A 25,611-nucleotide genomic window follows, 5' to 3' on the forward strand; every position below is an offset into this window, starting at 1 on the left:
ACGATCGCAAAATAAAAGAAAGACAGAAATTGAACGAGAATTCATGTGATAGGATAGGTCTTTGAACCTGTAGAGAACACCTTTTAGCCAAGCTAATATGATGAATAGCGCAATCAAAGGAGCAAAACTATTGTTTTTCACCAGAACTTATACGAAACTAATGATCTGGCCGACTAGCCGACTAATCGGCCATTCGAGCGCCGATTAGTCGGCTAGTCGGCCAAATCAATAGTCGGTACATCACTAATAATAACACAAGTTTAGGTCGAATCATATCTCGATCTTTTCATCGACCGAGGAGTGACAGCCTTGTGTTACTAAAAGATCTGGTTTCGCTCACTCGATTATGACACGGATCAGCTATTTCTGGCCATTGTATTATAGGGATAAGTTCGCCTTATCTTATTATCTTATATATATTGTTCGCCTTTGTACTACACCATTATATTATCCGCTGTAACGTATTTCTTTTCGTGCAATAAAGTGTTTATTACAAATTTAAATAATTTCTCACATCTGATATTTAAAAATCAACATAGAGTTAGACCAAGAAAAATGTGCAACGATTTTGATAGCACAGGCAGTGCAAGTGTTATTATTATTTAAAATACGTCATAATTTCATAGAAGATTGACGTTTAAAATAACACTTGCACTGCGTGTGCTATCAAAATCCTTGCAGACTTTTACTCATACTCATACGCATATTTTAACTCTAAAAACATAGAGCCAACCCTAAATGTAGAATAGGTAGGGCCAGGTAATCGTGGCTCGTGACTCTGTCGTATTGTTTCATTATCCTTAATGAGTTAGCCATCAAAAGGCGATTAACTATCTACTTCTAAACATATATAAAATACTATTGTTTTTATTCATTTTGGACCCTTAATAGATTTAACCTTAAACCCTTCTAGAAACTGTATACCAAATCTTAATTAACAGAAAATATACTTTTCAAAATAGTTTAGAATGCCATCATATTATGGTCAGCAGTTCCATTGCAATGATTTCCCACAGTAAACACAAGAGTTACTATAAAATTGATAATTATACCAATATCACTATATGTATGTCTAGGAATAGGATGTTAGAAGAGTTCACTCGAGATCCCATTATAATATCATCATCATCATCATATCAGCCTTTTATGGTCCACTGCTTAGCATAGCCAGCATAGGCCTCTCTTCGAGTACACCACTTATCCCGGTCCTAAGCCAATCTCAGCCAGAAGTGACCCGCAATCTTCCGAATGTCGTTCCCAATAATATTTATAATATTACTGACTTGAATGTTTCAAACAAGACCCGGATCATTTTGAAAGTCGGTTTTAATTTAAAATGCAAAATTATTAAGTAAGTTAAAATTGTGTGCATTTAAAGATACACTGCCAAGATTAGGGTTAAAACACTTACATATATCAACTTCATCTCTTATCTCTTTGGAGACACTTGTTTTATTCCCAGCAATAAAAGTCTACAAAACTGTACAAGAAATACGATATACATACTATTATGAATCTTATCTCCAAAACATAAGACCCAAATTCTATAAACTTGATTCACTAATTTCTTAATCCAAATGCTTGCTAAAATAAAAAGGTCGTAACTCTAAAGAAATGTTCGAATTTCAAAGTCATTTTACGTTCTAGTAGAAGATTATACTAATAGCAAATTAAATACGCGCATTAAACTACAGTTAACTTCTTGTTAACTCGTTATGCAGATAATTTGCTGGTCAAAGATCAAATAGTAGTCAGTAACATAACTATATACGTTTGAACCTTAATACCAAGGAATAAAGTACATAATCGTATACATATTTATGTTACTTACGGTTGCAGCGGTGAAATTAAATCATAAAGAACCTTATCACCAAGAGCTAATGTACAAAATCGAATATATTTGTGGAGCTTACGGTTGCAAAGGTGAAATTAAGTCATAAACGGTATACTTTATGAACTGGCTCATAAAAGTGCTATAACTTTAGGAATCTGCTAATTTAATGAAGGCATTTATGATACACAAACATAAACAAGTGCGACGATGTACTATAGTCGTCAGATACAATCGGCAATTTTGCGCATACATATCTGAACATGAACGCTAAAGCAGATCTCCAAGCAGTAGCCAGTTGCATGTTATTTACTAATATTGCAGACACTGCAGTAAAATGATACATAGTAGTATACATTTGTGACTGCTAGGCCTAAGAAGCGCTGGCTGGACGTCGTGATAGCGGACATGGAAGAGAACAATCTCACGCCTGAGGATGCCGAAGACCGGGAGTGGAGAAGATTGAGTAGGAAAGCGGGCCCTGGCGCTAGGCCGGGAAAACGCTATGTTGAAGAAGAAGAGTTTATGTAACTGCTTCATAATGAAAGGCATTAAAAATACCCGTGTGGGTTTATGAAACGAGCTGAAAGCGAGTTTCATGAAAACATCACACGAGGAATAATTTATTTTGTAATTCGCCTTACTACAGCTTATTACGATTTTAACCATTTGTTACGATTTTGATCTTGTTTTGTTACGACCTCAAAGATTGCTCACGCTGATTGGTTCAGTCACCTGCAATAATATGTTACACTACGAAGGCCGCAAAAATATCTGACACGGTCTTATTTGTAGAGCCATAAGAGCGTGTCACATATTTTTGCGGCCTTCGAAGAGTAACATATTATTGCAGGTGACTGTGCATGTAAAATACAATGAATGTCGTGCATAAGATGCGCACCAATCACCGAGGCGAACGTCAAGGTCGTATCGAACCGAGATCAAAACCATTAACAAATTGATAAACCAGAATTGGCCTCAGAGACGGTGCAAGCTAAAAATACAAAACCTTTTAGCGCTGTTTGGGTACGTATTTGAGTCGACAATAAATAATCTGGCAATAAAAAGTAACATCTTCGATTAGGTTATAAGAACAACCTGTCGTAAATTAATATTAATTAGATTCAAATTTAAAACGTTATTTTAAATTTGGAATTATGCATTGGGATCTGACTAGCGTATAATTGTTTAATAAATATTGAAGACTTTATCGGCTGACCAACATTTACATACTTTCGATACCGTATATGTTTTGCTTTTCTATATTCTGAACATCAGAATAATATTTCATTTTATTTAGTTAGGTATCGTGCATTTCGATCGTACTGGTCCGTACATCTAGGTGGTGCAGACGAGACGCACGGTAACTAAATAATAATATATGATTCAAATATCATCCTGATGTCAGTATACGTTCGAATTGGCCTGTCAATACAAAAACTTTTTTACTAGCCTATAAGAGTAGGTATCCCACTATTGGTCAAAGGCCTCCCCTCTTTCCCGCCATCTCCGTTTTCTTCTGAGATCCAATAACTAACAATTTTATTTCAAAAAATATTATTAATTTGTCCATGACTAGGAGGCACAGTAGTGACAATGTAGTTGTTAATATTCTGGGGCCACTTCTTCTTCCTCGATTCCTCATGACTGAGGGTCGCGACCACATGAGGTCGTTATTTTGTGAACCAAGGCTCTCCATTCTGCACGATTTCCGCCTTCTTAGGAAGGCGGAAATCGTGCAGAATGGAGAGCCAGAGCAATAATAGGCGCCTGTGTAGATCCAACAGATTGTAGATTCTGGGGGCACAGTAGTGCACTATTTAGTTGTTAATGTTCTGGGGGCATAGTAGTGCACATTATGGGCCGCCAAGTTGAGCAAAAAAACAAATAAAAGCACAGCCGTTCCATCCTTTTCTAAAATATGTTTGTACAATACTGATAATATTTTCATGAACATTCGGCGCCACTTCTTATAATCAAGTTGCACTAATTATATTAATTAATCTGTGGTCTAGACTTAACACAGCCTTAATTGAGCTATGTTGCACCCCGCTATACAATTTGCATTCGCCGCGAACGGCTAAATTGATTATGAATATTAATATCACAGATTATAACTAGGGTATTTGCTAATATATTAATTCTAAACGGCCATGATGAAGTAGAAATATGGATAACTGCACCAGTAAAAGCTTGCCGTTACCATTTTTTTATTATTATTGGTTATGTACCTACCTAATACCTAGTTATATCTTGAACGGGTTTGTCGTTTACCTTTAAATCGCGAAGTAATTTATTATATGTATTATTGTGATGCCTTATTATGGCATAAAGTCCTTCTTTTTACTGTAAGTTTTCTTTTCTGCTATATAGATAAAAGGAGAGAAATAAGGTCACATATAATTAATGAAATATTTTCGAAATCTCGTACCTATGTTTTCAAGTTGAAAATCTAAAAAAGTAGATAATTATACAATTTTTTTTACAAATGAGTTATGGTTATGCGTATGTAGTTGACACCTAAATTATGGTTATGCTTTTATGTCAAAATTATACACTTGACGAATACAACATCTTTAAAAAAAATTATAATAAATAAAAAAAACCAGACGAACTGAACTAGGTGATATAAATAAATCACAGTAAACATGCCATGCTATATTTGCATAGCAGACACATAACATGAAATAAGATTGATATCAACGACCCAATATAAATTACGACTCGAAATTAATTCAAGTTTTTGTCGGTTGTAGATCGATTCCAAGAACGCCGCCATCTTGGATGTTAACGATGATTTGTGCGCAAACGCAATGCGCTGGTGTTATTTACTTAGGTCAGTGGTTCCTAACCTGGGGGTAAAACTGGTATTTTACGGGGGTAATAAGCTAACCTAATATAACAATACAACAAACGTACACGTTTTATTTTTTATTACCATTGGGAGGAGGGGTAAAATCAGGTTCCCTAGTTAGTCATAGGGGTGACCAGACTGAAAAGGTTAGGAACCACTGACTTTATATAGGTAATGTTTGATGTTGTATCAGGAAATAATAATTGTCAGACTGTAGAGATTTGACCAAATAAATAAATATTATGGTACAACTATCTACTAGGTTATTTTAGTTCCGCGGTAATAAGGCTTGTATTGTGAGTATAGGTACTAGACGACGATATACGTAATCGCAAATTAGATATACATATTTGTTATAATATGTAACAACAGAATAGAACATTGAAAATCCGTACGTCTACCCTCTCTTCTTTCTTCTCTCCTTCTTTTTAGCCCTTTTCAATCTTTGAGATGTAGGCCTCCTTCAATTTTTGCCATTCTATTCTATTTTGTGCTTTTTGTACTCATTTTGATCCAGCTGTTCTTTTGATGTCGTCATACCAACGCTTTTTTGATTTTCCCTACCCTACTTAAAATGGCAAATCGATATCTTTGTCTACCCAATCTATCTAATTATAATTGGTAAAAAAAATTGGTAAAAGTAGTACGAGTATGATGCATTGATTTGTAATCTGAAACTGGGCAATCGAACTATCATTTTAGTATCTGGCTTATATATATTTAAATAAGGTTTTATTGCAAAAAAAAACAAACCTAAATAAGCTCTTATCGCTGACTCTACTTTTCTTTCAACAGGCAACATCGAGCCAATTTTAACAAACCCAAACACAAAATTAAGTTGCGTTGTTTAACTCAGAGTTCCCATTTCGATAGTATATTACTGCCCTGCTAAGCCAATTAACGGTACCTATCTCAAATAATTTAATGCAAACATTACCTTACATTCTTTATCTGAAAATTCCCTTATCAACGTCATTTGTTTTTGAGATACCGCTCTTCGGCGTAGGAGTTAATATTTATTACATAATATTACATTGTCACCCAACTTGCATAATGTAGTTATGTGAAGTTTCAGCTGAATCGGTTAATCGAAGTGGGTCTAATTTAGCTTACAAGATTTGAACCGAACGTAAGACCTGTACGAAGTAAAATAAGAATACTATAAATTTTAAAACTGTTTTATATTACTTATTAGATAAAATGTTTCCTGTATTAGAATAAACATAACTGCAATGCCATTGACCTGTTATTACATAAACCCACATTTACTACCGACAAAGCTCCATTGAATCTAACATCCATATTTAGACGCCCAGACAGCACATAAATTGTCGTGAACTTGGTCAAAACTGCGTGGGTTCCTTTACGGCTATCATAAAGGGTACGTTGGAAATGTTGGAATAGTGTGTCCGGCCAAGTTCGAGGAGAAAGCGCAGCGAAACAACGTTGAAATTTCTAGACATCGTAAATTTTGGACTAAAAAAATTGTCTGTTTTTTTAAACGAAACCCTTTTCAATAACTAAGAAACAAATATTTCATTAAATCCCTATAATTTATAAAAAATAGTGCCAGCCGATGTCTGTCGATGCCAGTTTAAGCTTTCCTTGGGCACTGGAGACAATACATTAAAACTAACGTGTGTACTAAATTGTCAAAAGTAGTAGTAGTAGTAGCCTACAATTTGTCCTAATGCTGAGCAGTATTCTTAAACTGCTGATTTGAATATGGACAGTCACTCTTATGAATATTATTTTAGGTCAATGTGGGGAAGACCGGCGGCGTATATTGGTCGGGAAAACCGTCATAGGGCAAGAACTATCGTATTTAAAGTAAAATTCAGTCAAGACACGGTAAGAAAGGAAGAGCTTCGCTCCTTTTACTCTGCCGACTGTATAAAGTAAAGTATGTGTAAACTTCAAGAGTTAGAAGCTACGAAAGAGCTTACAGACGGTTTTACCTGATAGATAGTCTTCTCCATATTTACCTTCAACCAATTTCAACTAAAAAACTTAACTCGTCCGTGCTCATAATTATTAGTCACCTAGAATAACCTTAGTATTTAAAGAACTGCAAGTGTTGGAAATAATGCACGTGTCACAACACACGAACTTATAACTTGGCCTATTTTTTAAAATCATGTTTTCAACTGAATTTTCTATTCTCTGACCCAGTGAAGTTGAAAGCATTGTTCGGTGAGACTACAGCGTGGCCGGTAGAAAGCTAAGCATTACTTTGATTTGTGCACAATAGTCTATGATCAATTGATCATTCATTGTTTCTAACTAAGAAAACGACTTAAGACTTCCTGGACATAATTGTATTAGCCATTTCATCTTCTAATTAATAAACTGATATTCTTGGACGTGTCTAGGTAAGACAAATAAAACTTGGCCTATTTTCACATTTGATGTTTTTAGGTTGGCCCGGTAAAGTAACTATATTATGGCTCCTCTACACGATGCGCCAACGTCGGCCAATCCAAGGGACGCAGCTATGCGGTAGAATGAGATAGCAATATCACTTGCTCCCTCTAACGCATAAATGCGTCCCATGGATTGGCCGACGTTGGCGCATCGTGTAGAGGAGCCATTAGGTTTAGGTACCACTAAGAGCTACCTCACACTAGCGTCTTTTGAGCGTAGGCGTCTAGTCAGCGCCATAGAGAATGGTGTCGCTGTACAGTTGCACCAACGTTGCGTCTAGCAGCCACCATCTACCCTACACTAGCGTCTCCTGAGCGTGGGCGTCTAGTCGACTCTATGGCCGCTGCTCGACGTAATGTTGGCGCAACTGCGCAGCGACGCCATTTTCCATAACGCTGACTATAGTTTTTTTTAGCATTAGAAATAAGGTAAACAATCTTGATGTGTCTTTTAATTGAAAAACACATTTTAAAAATAAGTTACGGCAAATATGTAACAATTATGAATCTAATACGATCATTTATATTTCATAAGTAATAGTTATTGATTGATTTTTAAAAAGCGTTTTTCAATTAAAAGACATGTCAAGATCGCTTACCTTCTTTCAAGTTCTTTCTAATGCTAAAAAACGAACTATAGAAGCCGACGCTCAAAAGACGCTACAGTAGGGTGGCTTAAAAGACGCTAGTGTGGGGTGGAGACCACAGAATGGTCGGTAGAAAGCTGACTATTACTATGATTCGTGCACAATGGTCGGTGATTATTCGGGCGTCAACTCGCGATGTCGGTTGTTATAGTTAATTTTGATGGAATTATGCGGTTAAGGGGCAGTGTGCTTTAGGATAACATCGAAAAATAAAGGTGAAAACGTTCGGGTAACTCGGCATTTTCCAAAGTTAACGATTAGGATACATTTTTCTAAGACTGAATAGTTATTTGTTTTACAATGGGGCAAAGTTGTTGTTTAACCGCTCGTGCTAATATTTATATCCGAGCAAGCGAAAGATTCCAAAAATCGAAAAATGGAATCTTGACCGTTGTGCGGACAAGCTTCAGTGAAATGAACGCCCGAATGACAGCTGACTGATATCATTCTAATATCGGTTTGATGTCCAAGTGCATGTTCGAATTGGCCTGTTATTTGTTTACATTCTTTAAATATCCATATGATTATGACTAAGATACTAATGATTTGTCTTAAAATTAATCTATCAAAGGTAGGCCCTATAGCTACACCCACAGAATTAACTTAAACAATCATAAGCATATTAAAGTTTCGACATCAGAGCGAATAAAGCTGTCAGATTATATGCCCACGCTTCTGAACACGTATTGAGTAGTATATTGTAGGTATATGATATGTATGTGGTAGTTTATATATATTTTATTTAAGTAATATGTCTTTCCCATCACGGAACAATGGTGTTCCGGACCTTTGGGAGGCGTGCGCGGAGCCGAAGCCAACACGTAGAGGCCCTTTTGACACTTTAATGAAATATAAGGGGTACACCGAGCGGAGGCTGCCCTTGCCGGTGTCATGGGACGCACGCAGAGGCAGCACCCGCCAGGGTGTAAGGACTATTGAGAGTTGATGGAATCTAAAATGAACTAGGTTATTGGGTGAAAGCGATGGACTAAGTACTAAGCTATGGGGTAAAAAACCGGACGCCTGCCTAATAAAACGGTATGCAATTTTATTTCCGGCAGACGGTGACTCGCCCTCACAAGATGGGCCCCCACAAAAAGCGACATCTAGGATGGCCCAAGGGCAACATCGGTGTGAGCGGCTCAGGGGTGTCGAGAGGTGTGCGCCGCTTTCTACCCAGTGGCTGTTAACAGCCACTATGCCAACTCGCGTCTTATGCATATTTCACTTCCACCCCTGGAGCTTATAGCTCTAACGACTCCACTCTGGCCGGCCGGCTAAGGCAAGCCAGAGGCAGAGAATCCTGTCCCACCCACCCTCCTTGCGGGTAACAGAACTCCCCAGGAGCACTCGGGTACGTGAGGTCGCTAATCCCCAACAGCTCGCCACAAGCTGCCCTGCGTTGACTGATTGCACTGGTAAGACCAGCGGGCGATGGGGTCGTCACATCCCTACGCCTTAAGTAATATAATTATTATGTACTTTATAAGTACCTATAGTTTGCTTCTTATTTAACCCTTAAATGCATGATTTTTTCTTTTTGTCCGATATTAATATGTATCAATATAATTCTTTGCTGTGGTTCTAGGAAAAATAGTAAAAAAAAATATAACATCGATTTTCACTGCGAAATCAGTGTTAGAAGTTGCATAGGCTAAGACATATTTATGCAAATATATAATTATTAGTAAGAGATATAGGAAAAATCTTAATGTCATCAGAAAGGTACACTATTTGTGATATTCCTATGATAAAGTTTTTAAATAAAAAATAATTACAAACCCCGAAAAATCTGCCCTAAATCACACACTAAAAATCATCAACTTCCGGTTTTTCCAAGTTTTCACACATTTCGTCTTAAAACAAATGTAATTTTTATAAATTAAAATACGCGTAAATTTAAGTACAAATTAGGAAAATGGATTAGTTTAACTATTGAAATAATATACAGAAAAAAATTTGTCTAATTATGCTTAAAATTTGATGTTTATGTTGTGTAGGGTGCATCCTACACTATGCATTTAAGGGTTAATTCAGTATTCTTTCCTCTCTGTTTGGTCCTATGGTTGACTGGTAGAGAATGCAATGGCATTAGGTAAGTCCGTCATTTGTACATTGTCGTTTAAATTTTGTTGAAAAAGGATTAAATCAATAAATATTTAAGTTTCGATTGACGATTTCTATAGGTACTACCCATACGATTCTCACTCGGCTCAGCTCGCTGGTAAGATTATAATATTTTTCTTACTAATCTGGATCGAGGTGGAGAAAAACTTTAAATTGAAACACACATTAAATTTATTACTTTATTTGTATTGCTTTATTGCATTAAAGAAATCTTATTACTTATTACAATAACAATATTAGGTACACTTAATATTCAAGTTAGTGCAATCTCACAAAGAAAACATAATTATTCATTGTTACTCGCCGGTGTCTGGTGGGGGAGTACCTGTGTACATTTAAGATACAGTAAAACCGTCAAATTTTGGCCTGTAGGGTATTTACCCTAACACACAAACATCTAGTTATATTAGAGCAATTATTATCGGGGTGTTATGGGCCTTTGGGTGCCGCATCGACCAAGCATTGATCTATTATGACGGCCCTTTTTAGGGTTCCGTACCCAAAGGGTAAAACGGGACCCTATTACTAAGACTCCGCTGTCCGTCCGTCCGTCCGTCCGTCCGTCTGTCACCAGGCTGTATCTCACGAACCGTGATAGCTAGACAGTTGAAATTTTCACAGATGATGTATTTCTGTTGCCGCTATAACAACAAATACTAAAAAGTACGGAACCCTCGGTGGGTGAGTCCGATCCGCACTTGTCCGGTTTTTTTAAAGTTCATTACTAATGGCCGTTGCATCCAGAAAATTACAAATTCTTTGGGCCGTGCCTTAATGTAGTTAGAGCAAACTGTTAAACCAGTGGTTCTTAACCGGTGGTCCCTGGAGTGTTCCGTGAATTTATCAACAGAACAATTAAGCTTTTTTGACTTTATTTATTAGCTTAAGATGATACACTCGTATTTGTATATTTATGACAATTCATAAGTGCTTACTATAATGAACAAAATAATTTCCAAACAATTACCAGGGACCACCTGGCAATTTTTTTTCGAGTAGTGGCTTATCACTGAAAGGTTGAGAAGCAGTGCGTATTCCAAAGTGTGAATGTTCTTTTATCCTTAAAGTATATTAAATTTGTCCATTATGTAGGGGTCGTTATTTGCGTTAGCGTGTTAAGTGCCCAAGTGTTAGCATGTTAGCGCGATGTCTTATGGGTCCACGGAACACACACGCGACGCTACGCTATATTTTAGCCATTGTACAGTTGCCATCAGATATATCGGAGCGGCCAAGGTGCTCATAAATATCTGAACACGCCTCTATGGTCAGGGCGTTAGAGTGCGTGTTCAGATATTTTTGAGCACGTCGGCCGCTGCGATATATCTGAAAGCGACTGTACAAATGCGACTACGAACGAAGAGAAATAGAAAATTCTTCTGCGAGCCCTATGTCCCTAATGAACAGGAATACATCATTATGACGGTCAGCATCAGAGTCGAGTGTGCGTTTCGTGACCGAGGTCTAACTCTAACGAGGTCTAACTTCACGTAGTGGCGCTGACCTGAGGGTCGATCCAAAACAGCTGGCTCTTTACGTCGACGAAGCGCGCCGGCGCGCCGCAGCCCGGCCCGCGCACCCCGAAACCTAACTGTAACATAAGTACAAGAGGCAAAAATAAATAAACCAGAATCAGGCTTGACTCAAGTAAGGCTTGTGTAGAGGATTACAGCTACGTTTACCGTTTCCAATAGCTATCCGCCGGCTCTCTTGTGACCAGTACAGCGCCGCCGTCCCATATGCAAGCCGGTTGTTGCTCGAGAATGGCCGCGCAAATCGCCTGTGAGGGCAACATTATGAAGTTTTTACCAGTGTCCAATAGCTATCCGGCTCTCTTGTGACCAATACAGCGCCGCTGTCCCATATGCAGGCTGGTTGTTGTTCCAGAGTAGCGCGCATTGGCTAAGAGGGCAACATCGTCTTGTTCTTACCAGTGTCCAATAGCTATCCGGCTCTCTAGTGACCAGTACAGCACCGCCGTCCCATATGCAGGCTGCTGGTTGTTCCAGGGTAGCCGCGCATTGGCTAAGAGGGCAACATCGTCTTGTTCTTACCAGTGTCCAGTAGCTATCCGGCTCTCTAGTGACCAGTACAGCGCCGCCGTCACATATGCAGGCCGGTTGTTGTTCCAGGGTAGCCGCGCATTGGCTAAGAGGGCAACATCGTCTTGTTCTTACCAGTGTCCAATAGCTATCCGGCTCTCTAGTGACCAGTACAGCGCCGCCGTAACATATGCAGGCTGGTTGTTGTTCCAGGGTAGCCGCGCATTGGCTAAGAGGGCAACATCGTCTTGTTCTTACCAGTGTCCAATAGCTATCCGGCTCTCTAGTGACCAGTACAGCGCCGCCGTCCCATATGCAGGCCGGTTGTTGCTCCAGGGTAGCCGCGCATTGGCTAAGAGGGCAACATCGTCTTGTTCTTACCAGTGTCCAATAGCTATCCGGCTCTCTAGTGACCAGTACAGCGCCGCCGTCCCATATGCAGGCTGGTTGTTGTTCCAGGGTAGCCGCGCAAATTGGCTGAGAAGGCAACATCATCTTGAAGTCCAGCTGTAGCAAACCAAAGACTTTATAGATACCGTTTTTAACCTAATGGTCGGTTGAAACAAAGTGCCAACCTTGTTTAATATCATAATCAAAGTTTTAGCAATATAGTCATCTTGAGTGTAGCGTATTTTTAATCTAAGATTCTAAGTCTTTGGATTTCAAGCAATATAACAAAAAAAAACTTAGATACCTCAGCCTTTTCATAGAACATATCGCAGTCTTTGTTGTCAATGGCAATCATTGAGATTATCTCCTTCAGAATCTGGCCATCATCTGTCGCAAAAAAATGTGATTTTTGTGAATATTAACTCTTAATTTCAAAACCCCTGACAAAATTATATTCAGAGCCATCTACCTATATAGTCAGTTCAATACGTGTCTTATAATTAACAAATCCATCAGTCGAGGGAGTAAGCAATATTCATTCTTTTGCACAAAGTAGAAAAACAATTTTCCAAACAAAACCAATTCCACTTTTATTTTATTTTTACAGATCGATTCATTTTATAAATAGTTTTTGTGATCTAAACTCACCCCCAGTAGTCATTTTCACGACATAGATCTTGTCATAAGAAGGGTGGTTCTTGGCGGGCAAACAGATAGGCAGGACTGGAGCTGCAATCATGACACAAATATATCTATAGGTATGTTGGCAGATCCTCAAAAAATAGTTTATATTTAGTAAGTAGGTACTTCAAGCCCGACTTTAATATAAGTTAACAACTATCTATCAAACAACCTTTAGCTGGTTTATATATTTCAAGTAAACGTTACTTAATTGCTACACTTGTTTTTTTTAAACGACCTAGAAGATCCGAAAGAATGGTGCGATTGAGGAGCTGGCCAGACCAAGAATTATTGAGAAAACGAACGCTAATTCAGTCAGTCGCCATCATATGATAGGTGAAAATCGAGGCTTCAGTCAACCGACTGGCGGATTTGCGACAGCTTCAAGCCAAATAATTGGCAGAAATTTCCACTGGGCTCCTTTTGGATCGCAATTATGGTCGATTGGTCGCTTATCTTATACCTAGTCACAATTAACTCGTTACGGACAAATCTTTCTATAAAGTCGAAAAAACAACGGGAACTTAAAACACAAAGGCTTCTTCGTCAATGAATAGTTACCTGGGTGCCCAACTTGATTCGATTCCACAATCATGAGCTCAACCAGCGCGGTGGTCGCGTAGGTCTTCCGATCTTCGTATTCGGGATGCATGATGTAGTCTTCTACGCCAATGGAATACTTCAGGTTGGCGCTGTGCCACACTATGAAATGCGTCGTGTTGCTGCCGGAATAAAACATTAACTCTGTTATACCTACAAGTATAAAGGGGCCCACAGATTAGGTACAAGTTCGCCGGACGATATCAGCCTGGCAGTTAAACGCAAAACAGTTCCGGACAACTGACAGGCTGATATCGTCCGGCGAACTGGTAATCAGTGGGCCCGTTAAGCCTTTTAATCGCTTGATCGCCAATCCTCCGGACGCATTTTAGTGTATGAATTGTCACCACGATTATTAGTAGTGTGTTCGGTCCGTGTCGTGTTTTCTTAAAATCCTAGCGTAGCGTCGAAATAACTCAGGCAATTTTAAATGAGCTTGCAATTACTTTGTTTTTGGCCCACCGTTTTATAGACTACAGTTAAGTGTCTGCCCACGATTTCGTCTGCGTGGGATGACGATGATGATGGTTGATAATAACTATCCTTTCTCCATCCTCTAACCTTAACTATTGTCCATACCAAATTTCATCTAAATCGGTTCAGCGGTTTAAGCGTGAAGAGTTAACAGACAGAGTTACTTCCTCATTTATAATAATACTAGCGACCCACCCCGGCTTCGCACAAACCTTTCTCAAGAATCACTCTATCGATAGGTGAAAACCGCATGAAAATCCGTTCAGTAGTCTTTGAGTTTATCGCGAACATACAAACACACAAACAGACAGACGCGGCGGGGGACTTAGTTTTATAAGGTGTAGTGAAGTAGGGATTATTTGTACTTCATACCCTAAAACTTACGAGATAGTTTTTCTGTTTATCATAGCCATATCCTCGGCAGGTGCAAGTGCATAGGATACATGAATCCTTACGGCTCCCGTCACACTGAACGTTCGCTTTTTACCATACAGATCTGCAATTCAAAACTTAATGGAGCATTAAGAGAAGTGCCACTTAAGAACTTTTGCTGCTACTCTTTTGATTTTTCAGATACTGTTAAAAAGCTAAGTGTTGATTTGTTACATGTAATTTTTTTAAATCAAGCCACGGAATATCATCAGACAAAAAATCCACAGTTTCGGAAGTATTCAAACTATTCACACAAACGAGTAGCGTTTCTTAGCGAGACTGAGGTGAAATTATTGTTAACAAATTGTAGGATCCTACACCGAAACAAAACGTGTTAACTTGTCTATCGATAATCAGTTGAATAGGATGTTTAATAAATATTTAATAGTTGTTCGACGTCAATCAAAGCCTAAATTCCCATGGAAATATCAACTAGCTGCCAGACTTCCGATAAAATGTTAAAGAAACATGAACCTTTAGCCCAATAAACAACAAAGGTTTTTAATAAACAAGCTATCGTTGTCACCTCTAAAGCACAGAACCTTCAAATTACTCGTAACCTAACGTGTAGGTAGGTACGTACAGAAGTCGTGCTGTATCACTCCGAGCCAGGGAAACCGTCCCATCTGGTCTGGGGATAACACTCCTTCTACTATCGGAGCACGGTCTACTGAGCATTTTACTTTATCCCATTTGACGGCATTGGAGACTGGAACAGACAAAAATCGTCATTTTTAAAACCTTGTTATAACTTCCAATACCGGGATCCCGAAATACCGGGATCCCGTCTGTTTTAACGCATTTTTCAATACCGGTATTTTACAGGGTTACTTTTTTACCAGTACAATAAATCAACATACGTAATTGTTGCCAATAATAAAAAATACCAGCATTCTTTGTTACTACTATTTGGGAACAAAAAAACAAAAATACCAATGCCCGAACTTATCCGCTAAAGTACTAGAAAATGTGGATGCCTTACGCATCAATTAGCAAACGCACGAACTGGCAACTGTTTGTTTACGTCATCGCGCGCGATTTAGCGAGCGGCGGCGGCGTATTGACATAAAAAAATACTACTTGATCCCAATTCTTCCTTCATACTTGCATGGGCTTAGGACCGTCAAAATGAAGATGTTGCTTTGTGTGAAGTATGACAAAAGGTCTCGAAATCTGATAAAATTACGAAGTAAGTCTGCAACATTTTTCATTGAGGCGTATTTAAAAAATTGGAATACAATGATTGAAATCTACCCTACATACCTAATTAATGGAGTCCATTTCTCGTACTAATTCACATACTTAAGTAAATGTTCAAAATGCTGTCCGTGGTTTTGTAAACAAAGCCGTGCCCGTTTTTGTACGTTTGCTTCGATTCTTTCCAAGTAATTTTCACGTTTAATTTCGTCAAACGCATTTATTATTTATTACGGACTAGTCTGTCTTATCGGTCAAAGGGTTGCACTTTGCATTCGCAGTTTCCCGGATGCTTTGTTGTTGATGGTTATTTGTAAGATAAGTGAGAGTTAAATAAAACGGGAACAAATAACACAAACGTATTTTTGAAGGAAATCAAGAAGTGACGTGACAACACATGTCACTAAGAACAGAAAAATAAAACCTATCTAATGAGGTTGCGTTCTTAGTCTCCAACAGTTGTCAAATCGTGCGCCGCCGGCCGCTCGCCCCGCCCCGCCCCTTTTACCTCATACCGTTGACACCTTGTAATTAGTGCAACCAGAAGTTACTAAATTGGTGAAGGATAAATTAATTAATGCGAAATAAAAAAAATATTTTTTTATTTGTGCATTGTGATCTATTATCGATACCAATGATGTGGTAAAATTTATTGTACCGGTAAAAAAGTAACCCTGTATAATGCAATACCGGCATCCCGGTATTTTCAAAAACAAGGAAAATGTGCCGATTATAACGTTTAAAATGATTAAATTCGGCTGTATCAAGAAGATTACCTGCCCATTTAATTAAAGAAGATCATTTAATTGAAACAAGAACTGTGCATATGCGTTAGATAAATATTTGGTGATGAATTCTGATGTTCAGATATGATATTAATATAATAAGTTCTTAAAATTATATCAAAAAGTACTCGTAAAAAGAAATGAGCAAGGAATTGAAGGGATGTTTACAAAAACAACATAACTGCTTAGAGCGGTTGACACTTTTTAAGAACATTGTTAATCGTTTCAGGTGTCAACCAGTGTAGTCAGTTATGTTGTTTTTATAAACATCCCTTCAATTGTAGTATTGCAAACGAATTTTTGGTGGCAAATTTGAATATAGTTGGCTGGTTTATGAGATTGAACTTAAAATGTGACTCTGACTGGTGAAGTCAACAAGGCGGATAAAATGATTGCCAACCTGGAGGGTGAAATGATAATTATTGCAGATGGCGATTATTGTTTGATATCCTAAGCTAAGGACATACATATCTGGTGTTATGGTGAGCCTTTTTTAAATAAAACTCAAAATTTTTAAGCGATTCATAGTCAATACCGGGATCCCGGGATCCCGGTATTGATGAAGACAGTTTCGGTATTAATACCGGTATTGAAAGAAGTCCGGTATTTGGAAGCCCTATACATCACACATATAAATCGGTTAAGGCATTTAGAAGTTATCGTGGAATAAGGAAACTTACATACAAGCATGAACTCTGAATACATAAGGTACACTCTTTTTTTGCAGCCGTGTAAAAATAAAACAACTTTGAAACTTACCGTGAATATAAATGATGGTTATAAATAATATAATCTTATCCGTTATTTTGATGTTCCTTTGCATTATTAATATTATGGTTCGCAGAAAAACATTTAATTATTTAATATTAAATTAAACATTAAAAAACACTCTTTATAATACTTCGCTTGAACGTGACCAAATCTCCTTCCTCACTGGCGGGCTCAAATGGTAATGTCTGACGGAAGTTTATAAAACATGATCACTGTTTACTCTCTATTTCTTGAAATATACGTGAGAGTTCCTTTCAATGCGTATTATACCAGACAAATGTTATTGGTAGGTTTCAATATAATTCGTGTGAATTGGGGCAGACGCAACGTACAGTCAGCATCTAAGTAGCAGATGAAACCACGAGCCAAAAGTATCTTGCTACCCTCGAATACTTTTCCAAATAGTATGTATGTATGTATGTATGTATATATTTACTTTATTGTACTTAGAAATAAAAACACGAGAAACACAGTTACAGAGTCAATTAAATACAACAAAGGCGAACTTATCCCTAAATGGGGTCTCTTCCAGTTCTGGTTCCAGTTAAATAGTGATGCTTATATGAGTTATATGCTTATACATATCTTTCTTTACCTATACAGTTTACTTTCAAAAGTATTTGCCATAGGCTATGTAATGTGTTCCATAGTGGTATCTATTTTTGTCCAGCTATTACAACTTTTTTCCTTTATTTTTCTTGGGACGCTTAGTACGGCAAGTTTAGGCTTTGCGACATTCGAATTTAATAACGTTGGCAAACTGTCAAAGGTTTGCATAGATGGCGCCAGCATAACTTTTACCTGTCACAAGATTTGTTCTATGAGATTTGGCTTAAGCGTCTAGACGCTTTTTTATTTTATTAATTTTCATGAATCCATCTGTAAAATACTGTGACCGGCCAACCCCACTGTGTGACAATGTAATATTTTGTAATTGTGATTCATCGTAAAATAAAACAAGTCAATACTGTTCACACATTTATTTAACAAAAACCTTTCAAACTCCATCGTATACAAATTATCAACATGTAGGTACACTACAAAATTCTTAAAATAAGTAGCGAGTCCTATCTCACGCAGGTATTTGTGACTCGATCCACTCCATCTGGCTCATGAGGTAGATGAAACGCGCAGGCGCGGCGCAATTCGGTCCACGTACGCCGAAACCTAACTATACAATAATCATTTATTATTGTATTAAACTATATATACATAGAATCAGTCCATGAAAAATCTGCAGCGGATTTGATAGCCCACGCAGTGCACACGTGTTATTTTAAACGTCAAACTTCTATGAAATAATGACGTATAAATTACACTTGCACTGCGTGGGCTATCAAATCCGCTGCAGACTTTTCTTGGTCTAACTCTATATATACATACATACACATTCATTATAATGGGACAATCTTACACAAATCGATTTAGTCTTACAGTAATCTCAAATGAGGCATGTGTTGTGGGTACTAGACGATGATATACAGGATGTAACAAAAAAAGTGAGGATCCGTTTAATTAAGGAATATCGGTATCGTCATATCGTGTTCTGATTGGGAAAATTTTGAGGAAAACATTTTTTTGACACGTAAAAATTTTTTTCTATGGAGTGTATCGTCCAAGTCTGCCAACCCTCCATACAAAGTCCAACAAGCAGTCATTTTTCGTCAAATCGTGGTCACGGCACCACATTCATTATTATAAACCATTGGCGTTCAATACGTTTTTTGTATTATTCTATTGTTTTTCGCTAAAAAAATCTTTTTTTACTATATGTGTTAACATACCAACGTCCAAAATTCGTTGGAGTCCCTAGAGACGAGCACGGCGCCCGAGTCCATGAAGCATGTGAAATCTACGCCCTGCGCCGTCGCGCAGATCGGGTAAGTCGGCACCAGCATCTTTAACTCCGGCTGAAAGAAAACTTTGGTCGATGGTTACGCCAGACTGTGAGACGTATTCTAAGGGTCTCCCCAGATATATCGACGCGGAATCGGCAAAAGCCGATAGAAAAAAAGCTTTATGTCTACGCAATAAGAGCGAAAAAGCTGTCGACGCGTCGGCAAGCGTCGGCCGATGCGAGTCGAGCCGACCGACGACTTTTTCGCTCTTATTGCCCAGACATACAGCTTTCTCCTATCGGCTTTCGCCGATTACGCATCGATATATCTGGGGAGACCCTAATTTTAATTATAGGACGTTTTTGGTTGAAGAAATGTCACTTTAGACACTGACAGATCCGATCCACGTCTAATCCAGATCGAATTCAAATCCTATAGTTAAAATTAGAATACTTAATACTTTAAAAGTTATGTGCATTATACGATATCAAGAAATTTGACAGATAATTGTAGATTTTGCTCTTATTCCGAGTGTTCGCTCAGACTATTATATAGGTACATATAAATACGCAAAACCTGAAATTTAGTACCTCGGCTTTTTCATCATATAAGTCGCAATTCTTGACGTCCACGATATCCATAGTGCTTACTTCTTTCTGGAATTCTCCATTCTCTGTCCATACAAAAAAAACTACATCGTATAAGTATGTAAACGAATTACCTACACAAATACCTACGCAATCATACCTCGTGTGAATCGTAATTTAAATATCATAACAATTTACGGGCCTGATTTAGTTAAATTATGTGTTATCCCTTTCATACAAATATCTACATAAGTCAAAATGACAGATAAGGACCAACAATTTTATTATTAACTAATTATAATTAAGGTTTGTAGCGCATTTATGAATAAAGGGGTATGAGTCCCGAGCAAGCTCGGTTTCCATCATGTTTCCATACAAACGTAGTTCCGCTCTCATTTTAAAACAACTATACTCTGTACCTTTAGGTATTTAAACAAAAGTAAACAAAATGTACCCTCAAATGGCTCCTTAAGCCAGTTGAGGGTAGATAAAAACATTACATGATCAAATAATGTAGGTTAAAGTCAGGTCGTTCGGTGACAGATCCAGGCGGTTTTGTATTTGGTCGGTTAACCAATAAATGTTAGAACTACCCGAAAATGTACAAATTGTTTATTTAGTTTTATTTAAATACCTAAAGATACAGACTATAGCTATCAGGCCCCAATTTCACCACGGTGACAGGTGCGACAATTGTAAAATCACTGTTGCTGACGTCACAGGCATCCATGGGCTACGGTTACTACTTACCATCGGGCGGGCCGTATTCCTGTTTGCCACCATCATTGTTTTATTAAAAAAAACTTTATTATATCGGAAAAAAACAGATATTTCTTTTGCGAAGTTTCTGACAATTGTCAAGATTTTGAAGAATTGTAGGTAATTCTTGACAGGTAATGAGTTATATGTCGGAATTTCGTGACAATTGTAGTGTTTTTGTGACAATTGTCATAAACTTAGCAAGAGAAATATCTGTTTTTTTCCGATATAATAAAGTTTTTTTTAATAAAACAATGATGGTGGCAAACAGGAATACGGCACGCCCGATGGTAAGCGGTAACCGTAGCCCATGGATGCCTGTGACGTCAGCAACAGTGATGTTTTACAATTGTCACACCTGTCACCGTGGTGAAATTGGAGCCAGATGGTTCTGAAACTTTGTACTTACAATATATAGGATAAGGTATATCTAGTTCTGTAATTAGTTTAATGTAGCTTCAGATACCATACCTAGTTAAAAAATACAGCGAATTTAAGTTTTTCATAAAAAAAAATTGTAAACTGTTTGTTTTGTAAACTGGAGCTAAATATATAAAGAAGATATACCCCATGTCATTGTATGTGCAAAGTTTCATTACAATCCAACACGTAGTTTTAATATGAGAACGAAACTCCGTTTGTATGGGAAGGTGAAATTCGGCCGAGGTTACTGGGGACTCTGATATCAAGGTATCCACATTCCACAGACATCATTGTCATAAGAATATGTCAATGACACTTACCATCTGTTACTTTAATGGCATAAATATTTCCAAAAGTATTCATACTGCTCCCCCTATTAATAGGCATGCATATTTGCATGATCGGACCTGAAATATTTTATAAAAACAAAAAATTATTCTTACAGCATACTCAGCATAGCTAGGAAATGGTACCTTTTGTCCTTCTTCCAATTTTTTTATTACAAAGTGTCTTTTCAAGTACATTTTTATTTCCATTCAAAGATCAGTTAAAATATGAGGCATAAACGGCCGTATATTTTCATTGCCTTACTTACTTAGTCACTCACGAATTCGAGCCAATCGTGCAGTACGCAACTAATTGCGACCCATCGCGCGCGTGATGCGAACTCATAATCGCGTTGTAGCGGTGTCACACCGCTGTACTGGCCCCATTCATGCCCCATTCTTATTGATCCTGAGATATGCGTCCGTAAATGCGTGCCGAATAATGGCGCCAAGGACACAAGAACTTGCCTGGGTCTCCCAGCTCGATGGTCCTGTCTCTAACGATTTTGACAAGTGCAGTGGTAGCATACGTCATAGTCTCGTACTCTTGGTTTAGCTTGTAATCTTCCACTCCCATGGTGTATTTCACCACCGAACTGTACCATACCATGAAGTATGTGCTGTTCCTGAGAAAAAAAGAAAAAAAATTTTATTTCCTTTTTAGAGCTAAACTAGCGACCCGCCCCAGCTTCGCACGGGTAGAACCTTAACAAATTATACATCTAAACCTTACTCAAGAATTATTCTATTGATATGTGAAAACCGCATCCGCATCCGTTCAGTAGTTTTTGAGTTTATCTCGAACATACAGACATACAGACAGACAGATACGGCGGGGAACTTTGTGTAACAAATTGTAGTGATTAAATGGAAAAAGGCAGATTTACGAAATAGGTAAAAATAAAAATAAATCTTTTCATGTAGTTAGTAATAGATATAATCACTCCTGGAAAGCTAACTTTTATAATAACCAGAGATCGGACAAATTTGCGTCATTGCTCGCAATAATGTGGACATGCCTCCAAAATTGATTAAATAATTAATCATTCAATTAACTTCTTACCTGAGGTTTAATTTTGATTCCTAATCAATAAATAACACAAAGATATAATATACATTTATAATGTAAATTTATTAAAGAAAATATTCAGTATGTTTTCCAGATTTTCTGTAGGTACTCATTTTTTATATCAAAAATATATTTAAGTGCTATTTATTGACTAGGGCACAAAATTAAATCTCAGGTAAAAAAATAATTAAATGATTAATTATTTAATCAAATTTGGAGTCATGTCCATATTATTGCGAGCAATGACGCCAATCTGTCCGATCTCTGATAATAACACACGCACCATGGGAGCTATTGAAGATTGTAGTGTGTGCTACGCCTTACCTACAGCGCTCTACTACATATATAAGCTGTTACATTTGCTATTTTAGACACATTCATAAATCTAATACTCGAGATCATGTAGTTCTCCTTTAACGCTCCACCTCACATGGCGACCCTGCCAGTGCAGCCTTGTGCTGCAATCATAACGTACCTAACGATGTCCTTGTCGATCTTAGCCATGTCTTCTGCTGACGCAAGCGCATATTCGGGATGTATGAGCACAGCTCCTGTGATGCTATACCGCATCGTATCTGCGGAGTCTGCGATGGGAAAATATTTTTATAACTCGTCTATAACTGTTATTGTAAAATCTTAATAGTCACTATGGACATTGCAGGGTCATAACCCTGCAATCTGCAATGTTCTCATCTATATACTGGAAACTGGAAATCAAGACCAAAAAACTACGACAGATACGTCACTGTCAAAAGTGTCAAAGTCACTTATGTCACTGTCAAGTACACATTTCAGGTTTCGCCAACCTCTTTGCAATATGCTTCTTTATATTGGATTCATCACTATTGAAAAATGGCACAAACTTTTGTCACCGACTCTTCTTTATTTTTAACAGACAACTAACATCAAGACACTTCTACCGAACCTAAACTCACGATTTCATTTCGTGCTTTTTTTCAGCAAAGTTAAATATTAACTTAAATTTATAAATTACAACTGAGTGTGTTCTTACCTCCAGCTTGTAAATCAATATGAATACCTACAAAACGTGGAGATACATACAGAAGTCGTGTTGTATAACCCCTAGCCAGGGGAACCGTCCTATCTGATCAGGGGGCTGAAGCCCTGGCTCCACGGGCGCCCAGTCCTTTGAGCACCGTATTTTATCCCAATCATAACCACAGCATACTGAAAGAACATAAGGTCGGGTGGGGAAAAAGAAACATTGTTTATTTTGTACGGGGTAAGAGAAACAGTATGAGGATACCCTACAAGTGTTACCCTTGCACCGATGTTTCTCTTCCCCCCATCTAGGTATCCTTACGTGAAATTGAATCCTGACTCCGCGCCAATCAAAAAAACAAACTGTATGTGTACTGTATTTCAAAACGACAAGTTAGTTAGGAACCTTTGTCCATTACCAAAATATTCTGGTATGTTTCAAACCCATTACGGATGACTCACGCTAAACCGGGCCGTGCCCGGGCCGAGGCGTCCGACACGTCATTTTCTATGACGGCTGATCGGTCATCACGTGGTGCTTTCCATAGAAAACAAAGCGCCAGAAGCTCCGGCCCGGCCCCGGCCCGGTCTAGCGTCAGTCGTCCTTTATAATATTTTTAAGTATAACGGTTATATCTTATACTTTTTATCGTTAAAAAACATAATTATACGTAAACATGAAAAAAACTTACGTTGTTTGGACACTACAACTAAAAACACTTTAATGTCAAACAATTTCATATTTTAAACATGCTCTGTATTGTACAAATAATAAATTGAATTAATCTATAGAAAAATCTAAGAATCTATCGTTAACTATAGGAAAGACGTCAAGTTGCACAAACTCTCCTCATATTACCGCAAAATGAGACCACAACAGCAGTATCTTAAACACTGACTGAAATTGTTTGTCGTTGGTGGTTTACAAACCTAAATCTATGCGGAAGAAGCTAAACTGTTTACTGTTTTCTTATTATTTCGAATGATTTCCCTCATAACATCCTATTTAGTCATTGATGAATAGTTTCCTATGAAAACTTACATTGTTAAGCTAAGTTCCTATATCCTCTCTCCACCCACAAATCCAAACATGCCAAGGCGAATGCAATTCTGATTTGTCAAAATAAAAAAATAAAGTACAAGGGAATAGAAGATCTTTATAGGGGACTCCCTCGGTCACATAACAACTTTTGTCATATTTTTAATTGTCATAAAACTACGCAGAAATAGGAGCCCCGCGTGAGCGGGGCTCCGTCGAATAAAGTGTTTGGACGGAGATTAGGGAAAAGGTTTTTTTCGAGTAGTTGTTGAGAGGCTAAAATTAGTTACTTAAATTATTTATGTAAACCATTATGGTTGAAAATTATTATGCTACAAAACGTTATACGTAAAAACCTTATAAATATCGATAAATATGCTTTTATCTGGAATGACATTTGATTCATTATAATCAAAACCTACATGCACAAAAAAATTATGATAACTGCTGAGTATGTCATCAAATATTATGGCTAAAAATGTATGACACAATATAATATGACTTTTCATTTGTATGCGCAATGATGATTATGACACAAGTTGTTATGCGCATCAAAGATATGACCTAAACTTGTATGCAACCCAATATGGACCCTCTTTATAGGCATCAGTGCTGCTAGAGGATGTGAGCCTGTATACTAGCCCTCAACCTAACTGACGACCGGTGTCGTAAAACTTCTCATTCATGCTTACGTGGTCATGCCAAGACTGAGAGAGATAGTGATATGGCCTCGGTCGTCAGTTTGGTTGAGGGCTAGATTAGATTAGATTAGATTTATTTATTTCACAACATATGATTACAGTACAAATTACATTAATGTCAATTTATAAGAATCTATATTGTGATCGTCAGAAATAAATTTAAATAATAGCAAGATAATCCAAATAAATTAATTTCATTAATAATACATAATATGATAAATTTCACCTGAGAAGGATCGTCAAATAATAACAATAATAAACAAAGACAATGTCAAGAATAGGTATGCGAATATAAATTATACAGTTATGTCAAAAAATTCACTTATTGAATATAGTAGTATAGTAATATACTAGTATAGTGTAGGTAGATACTTAATAAATAACCTGGCCATATACTTTATAGTTTCTTGTCTGGACTTTATAAACCACTAGGTATCACATTTTTTATTGACGCTAGCTCCCAGCAAATTCCCCAGAGCGACAATACCTTTATATAAAACTTATAGATATTTAGATCAACAAGTGCAATTTCACACTTTTAGACGTTTTGATTTGTAAATAAAAACACACTGAGCATCGATCTTTATGTTTATTGTATATAGGTACCAGTACG

The 25,611-nt window shown here is 37.5% G+C and overlaps 2 protein-coding genes across 2 annotated transcripts in view; one reads left to right on the forward strand and one right to left on the reverse strand.

The window, feature by feature from the left end:
• Nucleotides 1-25,611, forward strand: part of LOC134797412 (ankyrin repeat domain-containing protein 6) — a 110,325-nt gene that overhangs the window by 29,550 nt on the left and 55,164 nt on the right. The window lies entirely within an intron of this gene.
• LOC134797322 (uncharacterized) lies at nucleotides 11,369-24,983 on the reverse strand. Its single transcript, XM_063769545.1, has 14 exons — nucleotides 24,956-24,983; nucleotides 23,319-23,444; nucleotides 22,732-22,840; nucleotides 21,656-21,813; nucleotides 19,683-19,765; nucleotides 19,039-19,164; nucleotides 17,385-17,439; nucleotides 15,085-15,210; nucleotides 14,454-14,565; nucleotides 13,557-13,717; nucleotides 12,963-13,043; nucleotides 12,619-12,701; nucleotides 12,306-12,431; nucleotides 11,369-11,473 (listed from the first exon to the last, which is right to left on the reverse strand). The coding sequence occupies exons 1-14, from the start codon at nucleotides 24,981-24,983 to the stop codon at nucleotides 11,369-11,371; spliced, it is 1,479 nt and encodes a 492-aa protein (XP_063625615.1).

Source organism: Cydia splendana, chromosome 15, assembly GCF_910591565.1.
Source record: "Cydia splendana chromosome 15, ilCydSple1.2, whole genome shotgun sequence".
NCBI lineage: Eukaryota > Metazoa > Arthropoda > Insecta > Lepidoptera > Tortricidae > Cydia > Cydia splendana.